The sequence below is a fragment of the Tachysurus fulvidraco genome, chromosome 8, assembly GCF_022655615.1.
Source record: "Tachysurus fulvidraco isolate hzauxx_2018 chromosome 8, HZAU_PFXX_2.0, whole genome shotgun sequence".
Taxonomy (NCBI): Eukaryota; Metazoa; Chordata; class Actinopteri; order Siluriformes; family Bagridae; genus Tachysurus; species Tachysurus fulvidraco.
Window position 1 is genome coordinate 20,391,838 of NC_062525.1, and position 17,500 is coordinate 20,409,337.

Genomic DNA, 17,500 nt, shown 5'->3' on the forward strand with positions numbered 1-17,500 from the left:
GTGTCTGTCTGTGTGTGTGTCTGTCTGTGTGTGTGTCTGTCTGTGTGTGTGTCTGTCTGTGTGTGTGTCTGTCTGTGTGTGTGTCTGTCTGTGTGTGTGTCTGTCTGTGTGTGTGTCTGTGTGTGTGTGTCTGTGTGTGTGTCTGTGTCTGCGTGTGTGTGTCTGTGTCTGCGTGTGTGTGTCTGTGTCTGCGTGCGTGTGTGTGTCTGTGTCTGCGTGCGTGTGTGTGTCTGTGTCTGCGTGCGTGTGTGTGTCTGTGTCTGCGTGCGTGTGTGTGTCTGTGTCTGCGTGCGTGTGTGTGTCTGTGTCTGCGTGCGTGTGTCTGTCTGTGTCTGCGTGCGTGTGTCTGTCTGTGTCTGCGTGCGTGTGTCTGTCTGTGTCTGCGTGCGTGTGTCTGTCTGTGTCTGCGTGCGTGTGTCTGTCTGTGTCTGCGTGCGTGTGTCTGTCTGTGTCTGTCTGTGTCTGCGTGCGTGTGTCTGTCTGTGTCTGCGTGCGTGTGTCTGTCTGTGTCTGCGTGCGTGTGTCTGTCTGTGTCTGCGTGCGTGTGTCTGTCTGTGTCTGCGTGCGTGTGTCTGTGTCTGCGTGTGTCTGTCTGTGTCTGTGTCTGCGTGTGTCTGTCTGTGTCTGCGTGCGTGTGTCTGTCTGTGTCTGCGTGTGTCTGTCTGTGTCTCTGTGTGTGTGTCTGTCTCTGTGTGTGTGTCTGTCTCTGTGTGTGTGTGTGTCTCTGTGTGTGTGTGTCTCTGTGTGTGTGTCTCTGTGTGTGTGTGTCTGTGTGTGTGTCTGTGTGTCTGTCTTTGTGTGTGTCTGTCTTTGTGTGTGTGTGTCTTTGTGTGTGTGTGTGTGTGTGTCTCTGTCTTTGTGTGTGTGTCTCTGTCTTTGTGTGTGTGTCTCTGTCTTTGTGTGTGTGTCTCTGTCTTTGTGTGTGTGTCTCTGTCTTTGTGTGTGTGTCTCTGTCTTTGTGTGTGTGTCTCTGTCTTTGTGTGTGTGTCTGTCTTTGTGTGTGTGTCTGTCTTTGTGTGTGTGTGTGTGTGTTTCTGTCTTTGTGTGTGTGTCTGTGTGTGTGTCTCTGTGTTTGTGTGTGTGTCTGTGTGTGTGTCTCTGTGTTTGTGTGTGTCTGTGTGTGTGTCTGTCTTTGTGTCTGTCTTTGTGTGTGTGTGTCTGTCTTTGTGTGTGTGTCTGTCTTTGTGTGTGTGTCTGTCTTTGTGTGTGTCTGTCTTTGTGTGTGTCTGTCTGTGTGTGTGTCTGTCTGTCTTTGTGTGTGTGTCTGTCTTTGTATGTGTGTTTGTGCGTGTGTGTGTGTCTGTGTCTGTGTGTGCGTAATTGTAATGCTGATATTTTCTCTCCATTTAAAGATTGAAAGTCTCCATGACAACCGGTAATTAAGGGACCGGAGACGTCCAATGGCGCAGACACTCTAATTACAGACACTATTATTAAACCTGAACAACACATCATGCACACGGAGAGACGGAAACACATGTGAACTCTTGCTCAGTGTTCCAGACAACAACCTTAGGCACAAATACACTGATAAACAAAGGAAGTAGATAAGAAATCAATTGGAGTTCTAGACATGTGCAGAAGACACTTCAGTGGAAAGGGGCGGGGCTTCCAGGGGTCCGCTACAATATAGAAAGAGCTCATAATACTTATACAAATGTAGATGACTACATTTATGTTGACAACCTTATTCAGAGAAATTTACATTTATCTACCCAACTGAGCTGTTGAGGGTTAAGGGCCTTGCTCAGGGGCCCAGCTTGGTGGTCTTGGGATTCAAACTCACAATCTTCCGGTCAGTTGTCCAACAACTTAACCACTGAGCTCCCACTTCCCACACATGATTGCTGGATTTGTAACCTAGCGGTTTTCTCACTCTGTCATAAACTACATAGATCACATTTTAACTTGAACCTGGTTTATTGTGTTCTCCAGCGTTCACCTGTACTACCTGTTCCCCAGTCTGGAGGAAGGAGGATTAGCTACATATCGCACTGCCATTGTACAGAATCAGCACCTCGCCATGCTGGCTAAGGTGAGCAGCGTGTCATGGATCATATTCAACTCACAAAGCAAAATTGTTAACATGAAATATTATGTAAATATGCTAGAAATACAATAGTATAGCTACAAAATCCTGAAAACCTAATTTGCTAAATAACTATGCTAAATTTGTGATGTGTTTCATGTCCATGAATATGTTGTGACAAATTATAAATATATATATATCTTTATTCAATATCAGTAAACAAAATGCAAACCTGTTTACTGTAATGCTAGTTTGGGATTAACACATTTAATGCTACTGGTTTGGGATTAGCCTGTTTACTGTAATGTTACTGGTTTGGGATTAGCCTGTTTACTGTAATGCTACTGGTTTGGGCTTAGCCTGTTTACCTGTAATGTTACTGGTTTGGGATTAGCCTGTTTACTGTAATGCTACTGGTTTCTGGTTAGCCTGTTTACCTGTAATGCTACTGGTTTGGGATTAGCCTGTTTACTGTAATGCTACTGGTTTGGGCTTAGCCTGTTCACCTGTAATGCTACTGGTTTGGGCTTAGCCTGTTTACCTGTAATGCTACTGGTTTGGGATTAGCCTGTTTACTGTAATGCTACTGGTTTGGGATTAGCCTGTTCACCTGTAATGCTACTGGTTTGGGCTTAGCCTGTTTACTGTAATGCTACTGGTTTGGGCTTAGCCTGTTTACTGTAATGCTACTGGTTTGGGGTTAGCCTGTTTACTGTAATGCTACTGGTTTGGGATTAGCCTGTTTACTGTAATGCTACTGGTTTGGGATTAGCCTGTTTACTGTAATGCTACTGGTTTGGGATTAGCCTGTTTACTGTAATGCTACTGGTTTGGGATTAGCCTGTTTACCTGTAATGCTACTGGTTTGTGGTTAGCCTGTTTTCTGTAATGCTACTGGTTTGTGGTTAGCCTGTTTACTGTAATGTTACTGGTTTGTGGTTAGCCTGTTTTCTGTAATGCTACTGGTTTGTGGTTAGCCTGTTTTCTGTAATGCTACTGGTTTGTGGTTAGCCTGTTTACTGTAATGTTACTGGTTTGGGGTTAGATTGTTTACTGTAATGTTACTGGTTTGGGATTAGCCTGTTTACTGTAATGTTACTGGTTTGGGGTTAGATTGTTTACTGTAATGCTACTGGTTTGGGATTAGCCTGTTTACCTGTAATGCTACTGGTTTGTGGTTAGCCTGTTTTCTGTAATGCTACTGGTTTGTGGTTAGCCTGTTTACTGTAATGCTACTTGATTGGGATTTTTCCATTTTACTGTAATGCTACTGGTTTGGGATTAGCCTGTTTACACTAACACTCTTTTGGGATTAGCCCGTTTTATGTAATGCTACTGGATTGGGATAATCCTGGTTACTGTAATGCAAGTTTGGGATTAGCCTGTTTACTGTAACACTGGATTGGGATTAGCCCGTTTACTGTAATGCTACTGATTAGGGATTATTCCGGTTACTGTAATGTTTGTTTGGGTTTAGCTTGTTTACTGTAATGCTGCTGGTTTAGGATTAGCCCTTTTACTGTAACGCCACTGGTTTAGGATTAGCCCGTTTTCTGTAATGCTACTGGTTTAGGATTAGCCCGTTTACTGTAATGCTACTGGTTTAGGATTAGCCCGTTTACTGTAACGCTACTGGTTTAGGATTAGCCCATTTACTGTGACATTGATTTGGGATTAGCCTGATTACTGTAATGCTACTGGTTTGGGATTAGCCTGATTACTGTAATGCTACCGGTTTGGGATTAGATTGTTTACTGTAATGTTACTGGTTTGGGAATAGCCTGTTTACTGTAATGTTACTGGTTTGGGATTAGCCTGTTTACTGTAATGTTACTGGTTTGGGATTAGATTGTTTACTGTAATGTTACTGGTTTGGGGTTAGATTGTTTACTGTAATGCTACTGGTTTGGGATTAGCCTGTTTACTGTAATGTTACTGGTTTGGGATTAGCCTGTTTACTGTAATGTTACTGGTTTGGGGTTAGATTGTTTACTGTAATGTTACTGGTTTGGGATTAGCCTGTTTACTGTAATGTTACTGGTTTGGGGTTAGATTGTTTACTGTAATGTTACTGGTTTGGGATTAGCCTGTTTACTGTAATGTTACTGGTTTGGGATTAGCCTGTTTACTGTAATGTTACTGGTTTGGGATTAGATTGTTTACTGTAATGTTACTGGTTTGGGGTTAGATTGTTTACTGTAATGTTACTGGTTTGGGGTTAGATTGTTTACTGTAATGTTACTGGTTTGGGGTTAGATTGTTTACTGTAATGCTACTGGTTTGGGATTAGCCTGTTTACTGTAATGTTACTGGTTTGGGATTAGCCTGGTTACTGTAATGTTACTGGTTTGGGGTTAGATTGTTTACTGTAATGTTACTGGTTTGGGATTAGCCTGTTTACTGTAATGTTACTGGTTTGGGATTAGCCTGTTTACTGTAATGTTACTGGTTTGGGATTAGATTGTTTACTGTAATGTTACTGGTTTGGGGTTAGATTGTTTACTGTAATGTTACTGGTTTGGGATTAGCCTGTTTACTGTAATGTTACTGGTTTGGGGTTAGATTGTTTACTGTAATGTTACTGGTTTGGGATTAGCCTGTTTACTGTAATGCTACTGGTTTGGGATTAGCCTGTTTACTGTAATGTTACTGGTTTGGGGTTAGATTGTTTACTGTAATGTTACTGGTTTGGGATTAGCCTGTTTACTGTAATGTTACTGGTTTGGGGTTAGATTGTTTACTGTAATGTTACTGGTTTGGGGTTAGATTGTTTACTGTAATGTTACTGGTTTGGGGTTAGATTGTTTACTGTAATGTTACTGGTTTGGGATTAGCCTGGTTACTGTAATGTTACTGGTTTGGGATTAGCCTGGTTACTGTAATGTTACTGGTTTGGGATTAGCCTGTTTACTGTAATGCTACTGGTTTGGAATTACTGGTTTGGGGTTAGATTGTTTACTGTAATGTTACTGGTTTGGGGTTAGATTGTTTACTGTAATGTTACTGGTTTGGGATTAGCCTGGTTACTGTAATGTTACTGTTTACTGCAATGCAAGTTTGGATTAGCTCGGTAACTTTACATTGTACCCTGTTTAGCATTAGTTTGACTCACTCCTGCAGTGGACCTGCTGCAGTTTAACACAGAATTAATAAACCTGTGCTGTTGCTAATAGAATGTTTTAAAAACATACTTCTGACTGCAGACCAGCTCAAAGGATCTTATTTTCATTATTGTGTTTACGATGCTGATGATTAGTATTATTGTTTGTCATTCTTTTGTAGTTCTCTTTAGTAGAGTGAAGCACTCGGCCTGCTGCTCTCCCTCAGCCCTGTGTGTGTGTGTGTGTGTGTGTGTGTGTGTGTGTGTGTGTGTGTGTGTGTGTGTGTGTGTAATTAAAGCTGAGATTATTGCAGGGAAAATGTACTATTCCCCCACGAGGAATTAAAACCTCGCTCCGTTTCCCCTCTCTATTCCTCCACATGCTTTTTTACCCTCCTCCATATCTAACATCCGTAATCATTCCCTAACACGAGGGAGAAAAAGGCAATTACAACTTTCTCTTTCCCTCACCACGACGCTCCAACAGCGCAATTCAAAAGGTTTTGCCCAAAGACAAAATCTGCAGGACTCATTGCTTTCAGATGAACAAGTTAGCAAAAAAAAATAAAAAATTACGATTAAACTCATAAGCTGTAATTCAATCATCTTTAAAAACAAAAAAAGTTACTATTTATTTAAATATTTATTATTCCAGTTTTGGTTAATCTAGTCATTCATTTCTTAGTTTGTTTGTTTATGTTTGTGTATTATTTAAAGTGCCTTGCAAAACTATTCATACCCACTGAACATTTGTACATTTTGTCACGTTACAACCAAAAATGTATTTTATTGGGATTTTATGCAATAGACCAGCAGTTTCCAAAGTGGGGGTTGGGGGGGTCGCGAGATGATTTCAAGAAACTTCATTTATTTTTTATTTATTTTTCTTTTTTTTTTTTAATTTGTTAAAAGAGGTTGTAATGATGTTCCTTTTGGATGTCAGCAGTCGTGGGGCACATGATTGTGAAGTTGAAGGAACGTGATAAATGTTGTACAAAGTCCATCTGTGTGTAATTTAATCTCATTATAAATACAGATGTTCTATGAAGCCCATAGAGGTTTGTTAGAGAACTTTAGTGTAGAGGACTACACCGGACAGTTCAGGGATAAAGTTGTGGAGAAGTTTAAAGCAGGCTTAAGTTATAAAACAATATCCAAAGCCTTGAACATCACAAAGCCTTGGAGCACTGTACCTTACTGAGCACTGTACAATCCATCATACGAGAGTATGGTACAACTGCAAACCTACCAAGACTGGCCATCCACCTAAACTGACAGGCCAGACAAGGTGAACATTAATCAGACAAGCAGCCAAGAGTAACTCCCATGGTAACTCTGGAGGAACTGCAGAGATCCACAGTTCAGGTGTTAGAATCTGTCCACAGGACAACTATTAGTTGTGCACTTTACAAATCTGGCCTTTAATGAAAAGTGGGAAGAAGAAAGCCATAAGAAGTCCTGTTTGTAGTTTGAGACATGCCATGTGGGGGACACCACAAACATGTGAAAGAATGAGTCGGATGAGAGAAAGGTTTTGGCCTTAATTCAAAATGCTATATGTGGGGCAAAAACTTAACACTGCACATCACGGTGAACACATCATCCTCACCATGAAACATGGTGGTGGTGTTTTTAGAATGCTTTTCTTCAGCAGGGAAGCTGGTCAGAGTTGAATGGAAAATGGATGGAGCCACATAAAGGGCAATCTTAGATGAAAACGCGTTAGAGTCTACAAAAGACTTGAGACTGGGCCGGAGGTTCACCTTCCAGCAGGAAAACAACCCTAAACATCCAGCCAGAGCTACAATGGAATTGTTTAGATCAAAGCATATTCATGTGTAGGGCACGGTGGCTTAGTGGTTAGTACGTTTGCCTCACACCTCCAGGGTTGGGGGTTCTATTCCCACCTCCGCCTTGTGAGTGTGGAGTTTGCATGTTCTCCCCGTGCCTCGGGTGTTTCCTACTACTTCCTACTAGTACTTCCTAGTACTCCGGTTTCCTCCCCCGGTCCAAAGACATGCATGGTAGGTTGATTGGCATCTCTGGAAAATTGTCCGTAGTGTGTGTGTGTGTGTGAGTGAATGAAAGTGTGTGTGTGCCCTGTGATGGGTTGGCACTCCATCCAGGGTGTATCCTGCCTTGATGCCCGATTACGCCTGAGATAGGCACAGGCTCCCCGTGACCCGAGTAGTTCGGATAAGCGGTAGAAAATGAATGAATGAATATTCATGTGTTGGAATCTGTGTCCAGACTTCACTCCACTTGACAATTGATGTTCACAGAGTCTCTCCATCCAGATTTCACTCTGTAGATGTGCAAAGCTTGTAGAGACATAACTCAAAAGACTTGCAGCTGTAATTGCAGCGAAAGCTGGTTCTACAAAGTATTGACTCAGGGGGCTGAATACAAATGTTCTGTGTACTTATATCTTTGCCTGTTTTTCAGTTTATTTATTTATTTATTAGTTTCTGCTTGGGTATTTATTTTTGTTTGGCTTGTTTATTATTTTGTTTATAGCTTTTTCTCACTTCTAGTCTCTCCGTCCTCATGCTATCGCTAGCAGAATTATAAAGGATTATTTTGTTACTGAAATCTATTCGTTTCTTATATTTGAAAGTTTGAGGGCGAGAGAGAAACATGACTGTTTTTATGGTAACGGTTCATTCACAGCGACGTTGACAGCCAACATTCGCCTCATAACAATAAAAACAAGATTAAAAAACTGAACTGTGATTATAAATTGTTATAAACACGGGAGTGTTACGAGTATAGAAGTATAGATCATTTAACTGATTATAGTTCACACGATTGTAGTCATAATTGCTATTCAAATTTAATTTGATTTAAACTTTTATTTTGAATTACATCTCAAACATGAAATTTAGTGATTGAAAATACTGTAGATAAATAAATAATAATTAAATCATTCAAAATTGACCTTTGAGGCATCCGGATATAAGTGTATTTTTTTTTTATTCAATTTATTTGTATAGCGCTTTTAACAATTGCCTTTGTCTCAGAGCAGCTTTACAGAAGTATAGAACCAGGAGGGGGGGGGGTTATAAATGAATATATAATAATAATAAGAAGAAGAAATAATTCTAAAAATAAATAAATGAATATATGCAATTAAAGTTTCAAGTTAATTTAAAAATATTAATTTGAAAAGTTACAAAAAAACCCCGATATTTTTAAGTGTATATTGTGGTTGTTTGTTCCCCCCCCTTCCTCTCCCACCCCCCAGTTCACTGAGCAGCAAACAACAAAAATGTATTCTTTGTGAATCACCTATAATGATCTCTAAAACTAATAAACAGAGGGGCATAAAGTGCCCTTAGTAACTGGTAAATAAGATTCTGTACATCTTTTTTTTTCCCCTTATTTATTCCTTTAAAGTTTCTACTCTTGATTGTCCTCCACTGGACATCATTTATGGCCTCGTTCCAATTTGCAAGCCAGAAAAGCACGAGCTAAACTTTAATCTTCTCCATCTCGTTGCGGCTCACTCGCTAGAGAAAAGTTTTCAGTTTGAAGTATTTTTTTTTCCTCATTTGCATAAAACCTTGTGTATTTTTTATTTCGGCCTTGTTCCAATTCTCTTGTTTCGTGTTGTTTACTTCTGTAGAACACTTGTAATTATCTGTTAAAAAAAAAGAAAAAGAAAGAAAAAGCATCTGTGGAAGACGTCCTGGTAATCCTCTGTGAAGTCGGCTCTCTTCCCCGTTGGGTTCACGTTTATTTATTTCTCTGCATTTCTTTTCCCCGCTGTTGACTTTGTTTTGTTTTCATTTTCACGTTTTTTTTTTTTCTTTTTCTTTTTCTTTTTTTCACCTTTAATTTTTTTTTTGCTGTAACTAATAAACACGCCGATCCATCACGTAGCCCGGAGATGCTGCGAATCGGAGCGACGGTGCAGTGAAACAACAAAGCAGCTTTACAAGGAAGATGAAGGAGATGAATCGATGTTTTGAAAAACGTGATTAAAGATGCACACGGGAATGCAAACAAAAAACAAATCACACAGCTGTGTGTGTGCGCGCGTGTGTGTGTGTGTTCCCTTGTTAACTCTCTACATACACTCACACACAATATTTCACACATGACGGAATCGGGAAAGCATCATGTTCACACATGGCTACATGAACGCTTAATTTGCACTTGTGTACTTCCATGGTTTTATTTTATTTGGGATCACTTCACTACTGAGTCTCCACTTGCTTCTTTTCCAACATGCTGCTTTTAACTTCTCTTGCCTACTTAACTACTCAGTTACATGAAAGCTTGTGTACTTAGGCAAGGCAAGTTTATTTGTATAGCACATTTCATACACAGAGGTCATTCAAAGTGCTTTAAATAGAAAACAATTTATAAGAGAGGAAAAAATATATATATGTAGAAATAAGACACATGATAAAATCATAATAAAAACAAAGAACAATTAAAGAAATAAATGTGATTTTGATAAAAACAGTTTAAAATATGTTAAAAAGAATAAAACAATGTACCTAATGTACTTCATTTCCAAATCCTCTGTAAATTGTCAGTGAGCTGGAAGACAGGAGAATTAAAATGTTTCTGGTTGTACAACTTGGCACTAATGCTAACACTAATGCCAATGTGTTATCTCCTGCAGAAACTGGAGCTGGATCGCTTCATGCTGTACGCTCACGGCCCGGATCTGTGCCGAGAGTCTGACCTCAGACACGCCATGGCTAACTGCTTTGAGGCTCTTATAGGTGTGTATATATATATGTATAAACACACACACACACACACACACACACACACACACACATCTACTCATAACCGATGTATTTCTAGCTCACTAGCTAGTGTTAGCATGGGCCGACGAAAATAGAAATCTGTGTCTCAACATCTAACGGCTTTGATCTGTTTGAGTATCAGCATTCTATAGGAAGTTCTAGCGTTCGAATTTCAGTCACCTTTTTAATATGTAATATTTATACAGGATCAGAATTTATTGGTGAAAATGCGTGAAAAGGTTACCTTGTGTTCGTTTGTTAGCTTTAGCTTAAGATCCACTTATATGATTTAAATGATTTGAAAAGTTTACTTGAACTTAAACTTTTTTTCTAGCAGGTGCAAGTTAACAGCAAGATCGTTTCATTTGCAGCAGCAGCTAACTACAGCTAGCGTCCTACTTGTTAGCTCGTGTTTAAAATAAACAACGATAAAAATGCTGACAGTTAGCCTGGTGTGAGAATTTAATATCAGCACTCAGCTGGTGTCATTTCCAAAGCTCCTGCTTTTGTTTTGATTTATTACTTTAGGCTTTATTGCTGTGTGTGTGTGTGTGTGTGTGTGTGTGTGTGTGTGTGTGTGTGTGTGTGTGTGTATGACAGAGGGACATTCATTACAGCTATTGATTTCTTAACATCTAAATCCCAGGGGAGACTTGTGTATCATCTACAATGACGTGCACATACACACACGCGCACACACACACACACACACACACACGCTCACACACGCTCACAGATGCTCACACACAAGAACAGACAGAGCAATATTGTGTCTGGGTGCAGGAAATAATTTTATTAATTTGATCTCTCAGGGAAATGAATAAATTGTTGAATAAAATGTCTTGTTATATTTCCTGATTCACACATGTGCGCACACACACACACACACACACACACACACACACAGAAATTAGCAGTCACCACCAACACTTTCTTGGCCTATGAACCTGTATGTTTGAGCTCCATTATTAGATAGTGGATATATTTAGCGACCTTTACACCAGAGAGCTGCTGAGGTGTTTATTATTTTTTTCTATAGCAGCAGCTGTTACAGTAGTGCAGCTTTTTCTGAGATATTGTTATAGTTTCAGTTAAAGCTCATTCAGGGGGATTTTATGTGTTCACATAAATGGATGCAAAATTATCCTTTCAAAAAAGGTGTCTAATAGAGACAGACACATTGGCAGGCAGGCAGCAGACAGATTTGGACAGACAGACATGTGGTCAGATGGACATACAGGTGGATAGACAGACATGGATACAGATACAGAGACGTACAAATATGCCATCAGATTGGCAGACGTGTGCTCAGATAGACAGGCAGGTAGCTGGACAAACAGATACATGTGGTCAGTTAGACAGACTGGTGGATGGATAGACATGCAGACATTTGGTTGGATAGACATCCAGGTGGATAGACAGTGGATAGGGGAAGTCGTGGCCTAATGGTTAGAGAGTCTGACTCCTATCTGTAAGGTTGTGGGTTCGAGTCTCAGGCTGAGGTGCCCTTCAGCAAGGCACCAAACCCCGCAACTGCTCCCCGGGTGCCGCAGCATAAATGGCTGCCCACTGCTCCGGGTGTGTGTTCACGGTGTGTGTGTGTGTGTGTGTGTGTGTTCACTGTGCACTTTGGATGGGTTAAATGCAGAGAACGAATCCTGAGTATGGGTCACCGTGCTTAGCCGTATGTCACGTCACTATCACTTCACTTTCTTGCAAACAGCTATGTGGATGGATAGATGGACAGATTAACAGAGCATCATGGCTATTGGTAGAAAAAATGAAATTTACATTCAGACAGATAGAGAGACAGACAGACAAACAGACAGACAGGTATGATGACATACAAGACACGCGGGTAGACAGACAGTTGAAAAGACTAATGTATTGTAATAGATCGAAAAGATGGATAGATAGGCAGCTGTTGTCAGAGGAACTGCAGAATGAAATACAGATACTGAGAGAGCAAATCTGGAGGAAATGAAGACAGATATAGAGACAGATAGACAGTTCAACAGTAATGTCTGTTTTAGAACAGGGATGTTGTTTTGACAGGAAATGAGGTCATGTCTGAATTGGAGCATGCGATTAGCATCTGTGTTCATCTCTCCAATAAATGCTTTCGGGTAGTAAACCAGATGGGAAGTTGAGATGATAGACAGAAACCCCTCTCTCCCCCTCTCTTTCACTCGTCTTTCTCTGCTGCTGTCAGCAACGAATGAGGATCTTTTGCAAGGGATGTGACTGAAGAAAGAGCAAGGAAGTGCATTAATGAGATGGAAGGAAAAAGGAGATGACACAGCGAATTACAACCGAAATAAGGAGAGAAAGGAAACGTCAAACAATAATCTGAGCTGGAAATGGGAGTCTGTAGGATTACCGGGAAGGATATCATGGAAATAATTAAGATTATATGAAAATCATTGGGACTGCATGTGACTCTGTGGGATTGTGTGGGGGTCAAGGGTAGTGTGAGATTATATGTGAGGCAATGGGATTGTGCAGGAGGCTGTAGGGTTGTGCAGGAGGCTGTAGGATCTTGGATGTGGGATTGTGTGTTGGAGGCTTTGGGATTGTGTGCTGGAGGCTGTGGGATTGTGTGCAGGAGGCTGTGGGATTGTGTGCAGGAGGTTGTGGGATTGTGTGCAGGAGGCTGTGGGATTGTGTGCAGGAGGCTGTGGGATTGTGTGCAGGAGGCTGTGGGATTGTGTGCAGGAGGCTGTGGGATTGTGTGCAGGAGGCTGTGGGATTGTGTGCAGGAGGCTGTGGGATTGTGTGCAGGAGGCTGTGGGATTGTGTGCAGGAGGCTGTGGGATTGTGTGCAGGAGGCTGTGGGATTGTGTGCAGGAGGCTGTGGGATTGTGTGCAGGAGGCTGTGGGATTGTGTGCAGGAGGCTGTGGGATTGTGTGCAGGAGGATGTGGGATTGTGTACAGGAAGATATGGGATTGTGTGCTGGAGGTTGTGGGATTGTGTGCTGGAGGTTGTGGGATTGTGTGCAGGAGGATGTGGGATTGTGTACAGGAAGATATGGGATTGTGTGCTGGAGGTTGTGGGATTGTGTGCTGGAGGTTGTGGGATTGTGTGCTGGAGGTTGTGGGATTGTGTGCTGGAGGTTGTGGGATTGTGTGCAGGAGGATGTGGGATTGTGTGCTGGAGGTTGTGGGATTGTGCTGGAGGTTGTGGGATTGTGCTGGAGGTACTATTGTGTGAGGAGAAGCTGGGGAGGCTCTGGGCTTTATGGGGGAGGTTGCGGGATTGTTTCCTTGAGTCTGCACGATTGTTTGCTGGAGGCCGCTGGATTGTTTGCGGGATGCATGAACCATCTAACAGTAAAAATGAGTTTGAGTTCATTCTGGACCAGGAAGAAAAAATCCCTAAGACCTTAAGTCACCTAATAGGAGAATTTGCCTCAAGAACAACAGTCCCAGAACAGTCCCTAACTTCCCTGACAGGGTTATTTGACTATGGCAGTGTGCACTTAAAGTTAGATACGTCTTTTACCGTCTTTGTCAAGCTCCAAATTAGTGGAAAGTTGGAAGAAGCCTTTGAGGTCACACAACAAGTCAGAGAAGTTGACCATGAGGTCAGGGGAATCGATATGGCGATGCGCTTAAAATATCTCACCTCAATCGGAGATTGTAAGTGTACACGTGTGTCTGAGATCTATTTTGGTTGTTGCCAAGAGGACATCATCATAACCATCTATAAATAAAAGGAATGCTGACCATCATCCCAGTTGAACATGTCAAATGCACTGCCCCAGATCTTCTCTATTTACACCACACTGACTTCAGTATCTCTTCAATCTTGCCTCTATGAAGGTTTCTAACCACCATAATAACCTCTGTGTGCTGCTCCTCCTTCTACTTTTTTGCCCCAGCCCTCCTGGCTCTTCTATACCTTTTGTTATGGTGGTAAAGTGTGTATTTGTTTGCGGGACTGGGATAGTATGAGAGATTTTGCAATTATTAGGGACACTGTAGGATTCGTTTGGGCTATATATCTCTATCTCTGCCGTATCTCTCTCTTCCTCTGTTGTGGTCTCTGTTTCTGAAGCTTCAGACATCTTCAGGGCTGCTTGATCTTTCCTCTGCTCTTCAGACTCTTCCCATGCTCAGCATTCGAGTCTGCACTTACTTTGGTCACAGCCTTTCTGGCTCTTCTATACCTCTTGGTATGGTTGTATAGTGTGTGGCTTTGTTTGTGTTGGTTATGGTCTCTGTTATTGAAGCATCAGACAGTTTGCTAGAACATCCTTGGGGCTGCCTGATATTAGCATGACCTCTTTAAACTACTCCAATTCCCAAGCATTTGAGTCTGCACATCCTCACATCCTTTTGTCCACATCCCTTCTGGCTCTCCTATACCTCAAAAGCACTATTCGGACAGGATTAGTTTTACGTGGGGACGTGGGGGTAAAGTAATTATTACAAGCTTCTCTGTGATTTTAGTCCCGTCCGAATGCGCCATCTTGGTAATCATTACGGACAATGTCAGTAAAGATTACGGCACCGTTTACCTTCTGTAAAAAGGTCGGAAAAATTACCTCAGGTAATACTAATCCCGTCCGAATAGGCCCGCTGTAAATATGTACGGTAAAATTCCGTCATTTCCTGTTTAAAAGTAGTTTTTGGCGCGTTTTACAAGCATGGAGGTTACTGTGGTGCATAAAGCGAGTTACCCCTCCCCCTTCTGCTAGTGTTACTGAGATGTCTTGTCCCGTGCGAATTGGCCAATTAATATTACAGACGTCCTGAGGTAAAATTGCATTACTCCACGTCCCCACGTAAAACTAATCCCGTCCGAATAGTGCTTTAGTTGATTCAGGAGCTCTGCCTATGCGCTATAGTTGGAAGGATTCTATCATCAACAGAATTTGAGCAATGGGGTTTAGCAATGTGTCCTAGAGTTGCCACCATGACCGGCACCAACATCCACAGCTTCTTGCAGCTTCCTCGTCAACTGAGGACTTTGACATAGTCTATTCAGACTCAGTGGGCCTTTTTACACCCATCACTACCTGTGTTTTCTCTGATCCGAAAGCTATCTGATTTGTTAAAACTGTTCCATTTACATCAGGCCACATAAATGCGTCTCTCGGCGAATCGGATATCGATCCGATCTTTCTACTCCCGCCCAAAATGCTAATATATTTTTACCTCAGTTCCTGTGTAATTGAAATGGAACACGTTTTGGTGTATATACTTAAATATATTTTTGTTTCAAGATGTTTTACAAAGCTTTTGTTGGAAGCTTTCATCGCCCCAAAAAGCAATAAGTGTCTGCTTGTCGTCCATGCTATTTGTTTCTGGCGCGATGCACGACTCGCGACTTGGGAGGAGTATAGCGCTGACGTACAGTATGTGGCTTGGACAACCACATGCATTTACACCTGTCCAGTTTCATCTGAAATGTGTCCCAGACCACCTCCTGTAGGGGTTTGAGCGATCGGATTTATATCCGTCTCGAAACCGTTTCAGAGGGCATTTATACCTGGTCTTTTTACCATCGGATAGCTATCGGATCACAGAAAACGCATGAAGTGACCAGGTGTAAAAACCCCCAGTGTCTCCAATTACACAGAGTACATGATAGATGTTGACATAAATGGGTATATAAGGAATTCTGCAGGTTCCTCTGACTCTGTAGGCATAATACAGGCGCCTCTAGGAGTCTGCAAAGCATCTAGCTAGCATTGTAACCTTAAGTATTACTGCAGTACCACTGATGGATCATCCCCGAAATTAACGAACAGCAAAAAAAAAAAAAAAAAGTCTGAGAATGACCCCGCGAGAGAAACGGAACACAGAATGACTCGATTTTTTTGTAAAGGCCACGTGGCTTTAATGAGCTGGTCACAGGCCCCGTCAGCGCTTTTTAAAATTTCCATCACATGCTCGCTGACTTTGCACTTCGCCATCTCTCACACTCCTGCTCTATCACTCTCTTGTGTGCTGTGCATCTCTGAAATATTTTTCATCTTCTATCAAAGCCTTCAGCAGATCTGCAAGAGATGCAGATGCACATCCGGAAAAATGTATTAAATCTAAATTATTTATCCAAGAAATATTAAAAGGGGTCGCAATTAAAAATGGGATGACGGGAAAACAAAAGACTGTCCTAAACATGATGAAATAACAAAAAAAAAACATCAAATGGCTTAGAAACATTAAAAAAATTTGTCAAAAAAAAAAATCAATAATTATACAGAATTTTCTGTTTTGTTGTTTTTTTTTTTTTGTTTTGTTTATTTTTCCACTTATTTTTGTATATTTCACCTTATCGTCACTTTCAAAAGGAGACGCAAAAACGATCCTCTCAGCAGCAAAAAAGAGAAGCAATCACCTGGGACTGAATTCTTTCAGGAAGTTTCCTCCCATAAAATACTCTTAACTTTTCCTCTGCGTAGCTTTTTTATTTTTATTTTACTCTTTATAGCTCCTTAACTCCTCCTGCTGAACACAGGTTTAAGTTACTATTTGCTGTTTGACTTTCTTCACCTTCTGAGCTGCTTACAGTAGCTGCTTAGCTCTTGCTCTTTTCTGCTTTTTTTTCTTCCTCTTTTCTAGCTTCTTTACTTTTCCTCTTATTTAGCTTTCACCTTTTTTTGCTTTTGCCGTTTCTGCTACGTCTCTCTTTCTCCGTCGTCGTCTTCTTACTCCTCGCATGTTAATTTTGTTGAGCTTTTATTTACTCCTGATCCTCGATAATGAACAAACAGAATGAAGGAGGCTGTTTTTGAGTCGCGCTAATTTCCATGATAAAGCTGATTTTCTGATTAGCGCGAGCAGATGGAGGGGATTTGGGGTTAAAGCCGAGGAGAGATGGGATTATCTCCGACTCGCTGAGGATTTCTGGGTTTCTTCTTCTTGTTGTTTTTTTTTAACAATGTGCAGTGGAGGATATTCACTTTTGCTCCACTGTTCTTCTCCTTCTCTCACTTCACTTAAACATTAAGAGGTGTGTGTGTGTGTGTAATACAGAGGCTGAGTGGGGTCACTTATTTTAAATGGAAATGAAAATAATGTGTCACTTTTGGACATCGATGGAGCAATAATATCTCTCTCTAAAACAAAAAGTGTGTTTTTGTGTGTATTAATGTAGATTCACCTTAGAAGAGGATTAATATTCATGTTTTACACTCAGCATCCTCATTTACATAATCCCGCTGTGTGTGTGTGTGTGTGTGTGTGTGTGTGTGTGTGTGTGTGTGTGTGTGTGTGTGTGTGTGTGCGTGCGTGCGTGCGCGTGTGTGAGTGCGTTTGTGTGTGCGTGTGTGTGTGAAGATTAACACCTTTTTTATTTCCTCTTATTCATTCTTCATCACTATGTTTGTGAATTCCATCTCTCTCTCTCTTTCTCTCTCTCTTTCTCTCGCTCTCTCACAGGTGCCGTCTATCTGGAAGGTGGCTTAGAAGAGGCCAAGCAGCTGTTTGGCCGACTGCTGTTCAATAGTGAGGTGTGTGTGTGTGTGTCTTTCTTTTGAGTCCTCAGTATTTAACTAGCCAAGTATAAATGTACATGAGTACAGGAGTATACAGATAGACACATTGCTGTACTCATCTGTGTGTGTGTGTGTGTGTGTGTGTGTGTGTGTGTGTGTGTG

General features: G+C 41.3%; 1 protein-coding gene across 4 annotated transcripts in view; it reads left to right on the forward strand.

The window, feature by feature from the left end:
- drosha (drosha ribonuclease III) overlaps positions 1-17,500 on the forward strand; it is a 57,998-nt gene that overhangs the window by 18,560 nt on the left and 21,938 nt on the right. For all 4 annotated transcript variants that reach the window (XM_047817357.1, XM_047817356.1, XM_047817355.1 and 1 more), the window contains exons 20-22: positions 1,936-2,035; positions 9,763-9,865; positions 17,283-17,353. In XM_047817357.1, the coding sequence (XP_047673313.1) occupies positions 1,936-2,035; positions 9,763-9,865; positions 17,283-17,353 (274 nt within the window). The remainder of the gene's footprint in view (positions 1-1,935; positions 2,036-9,762; positions 9,866-17,282; positions 17,354-17,500) is intronic.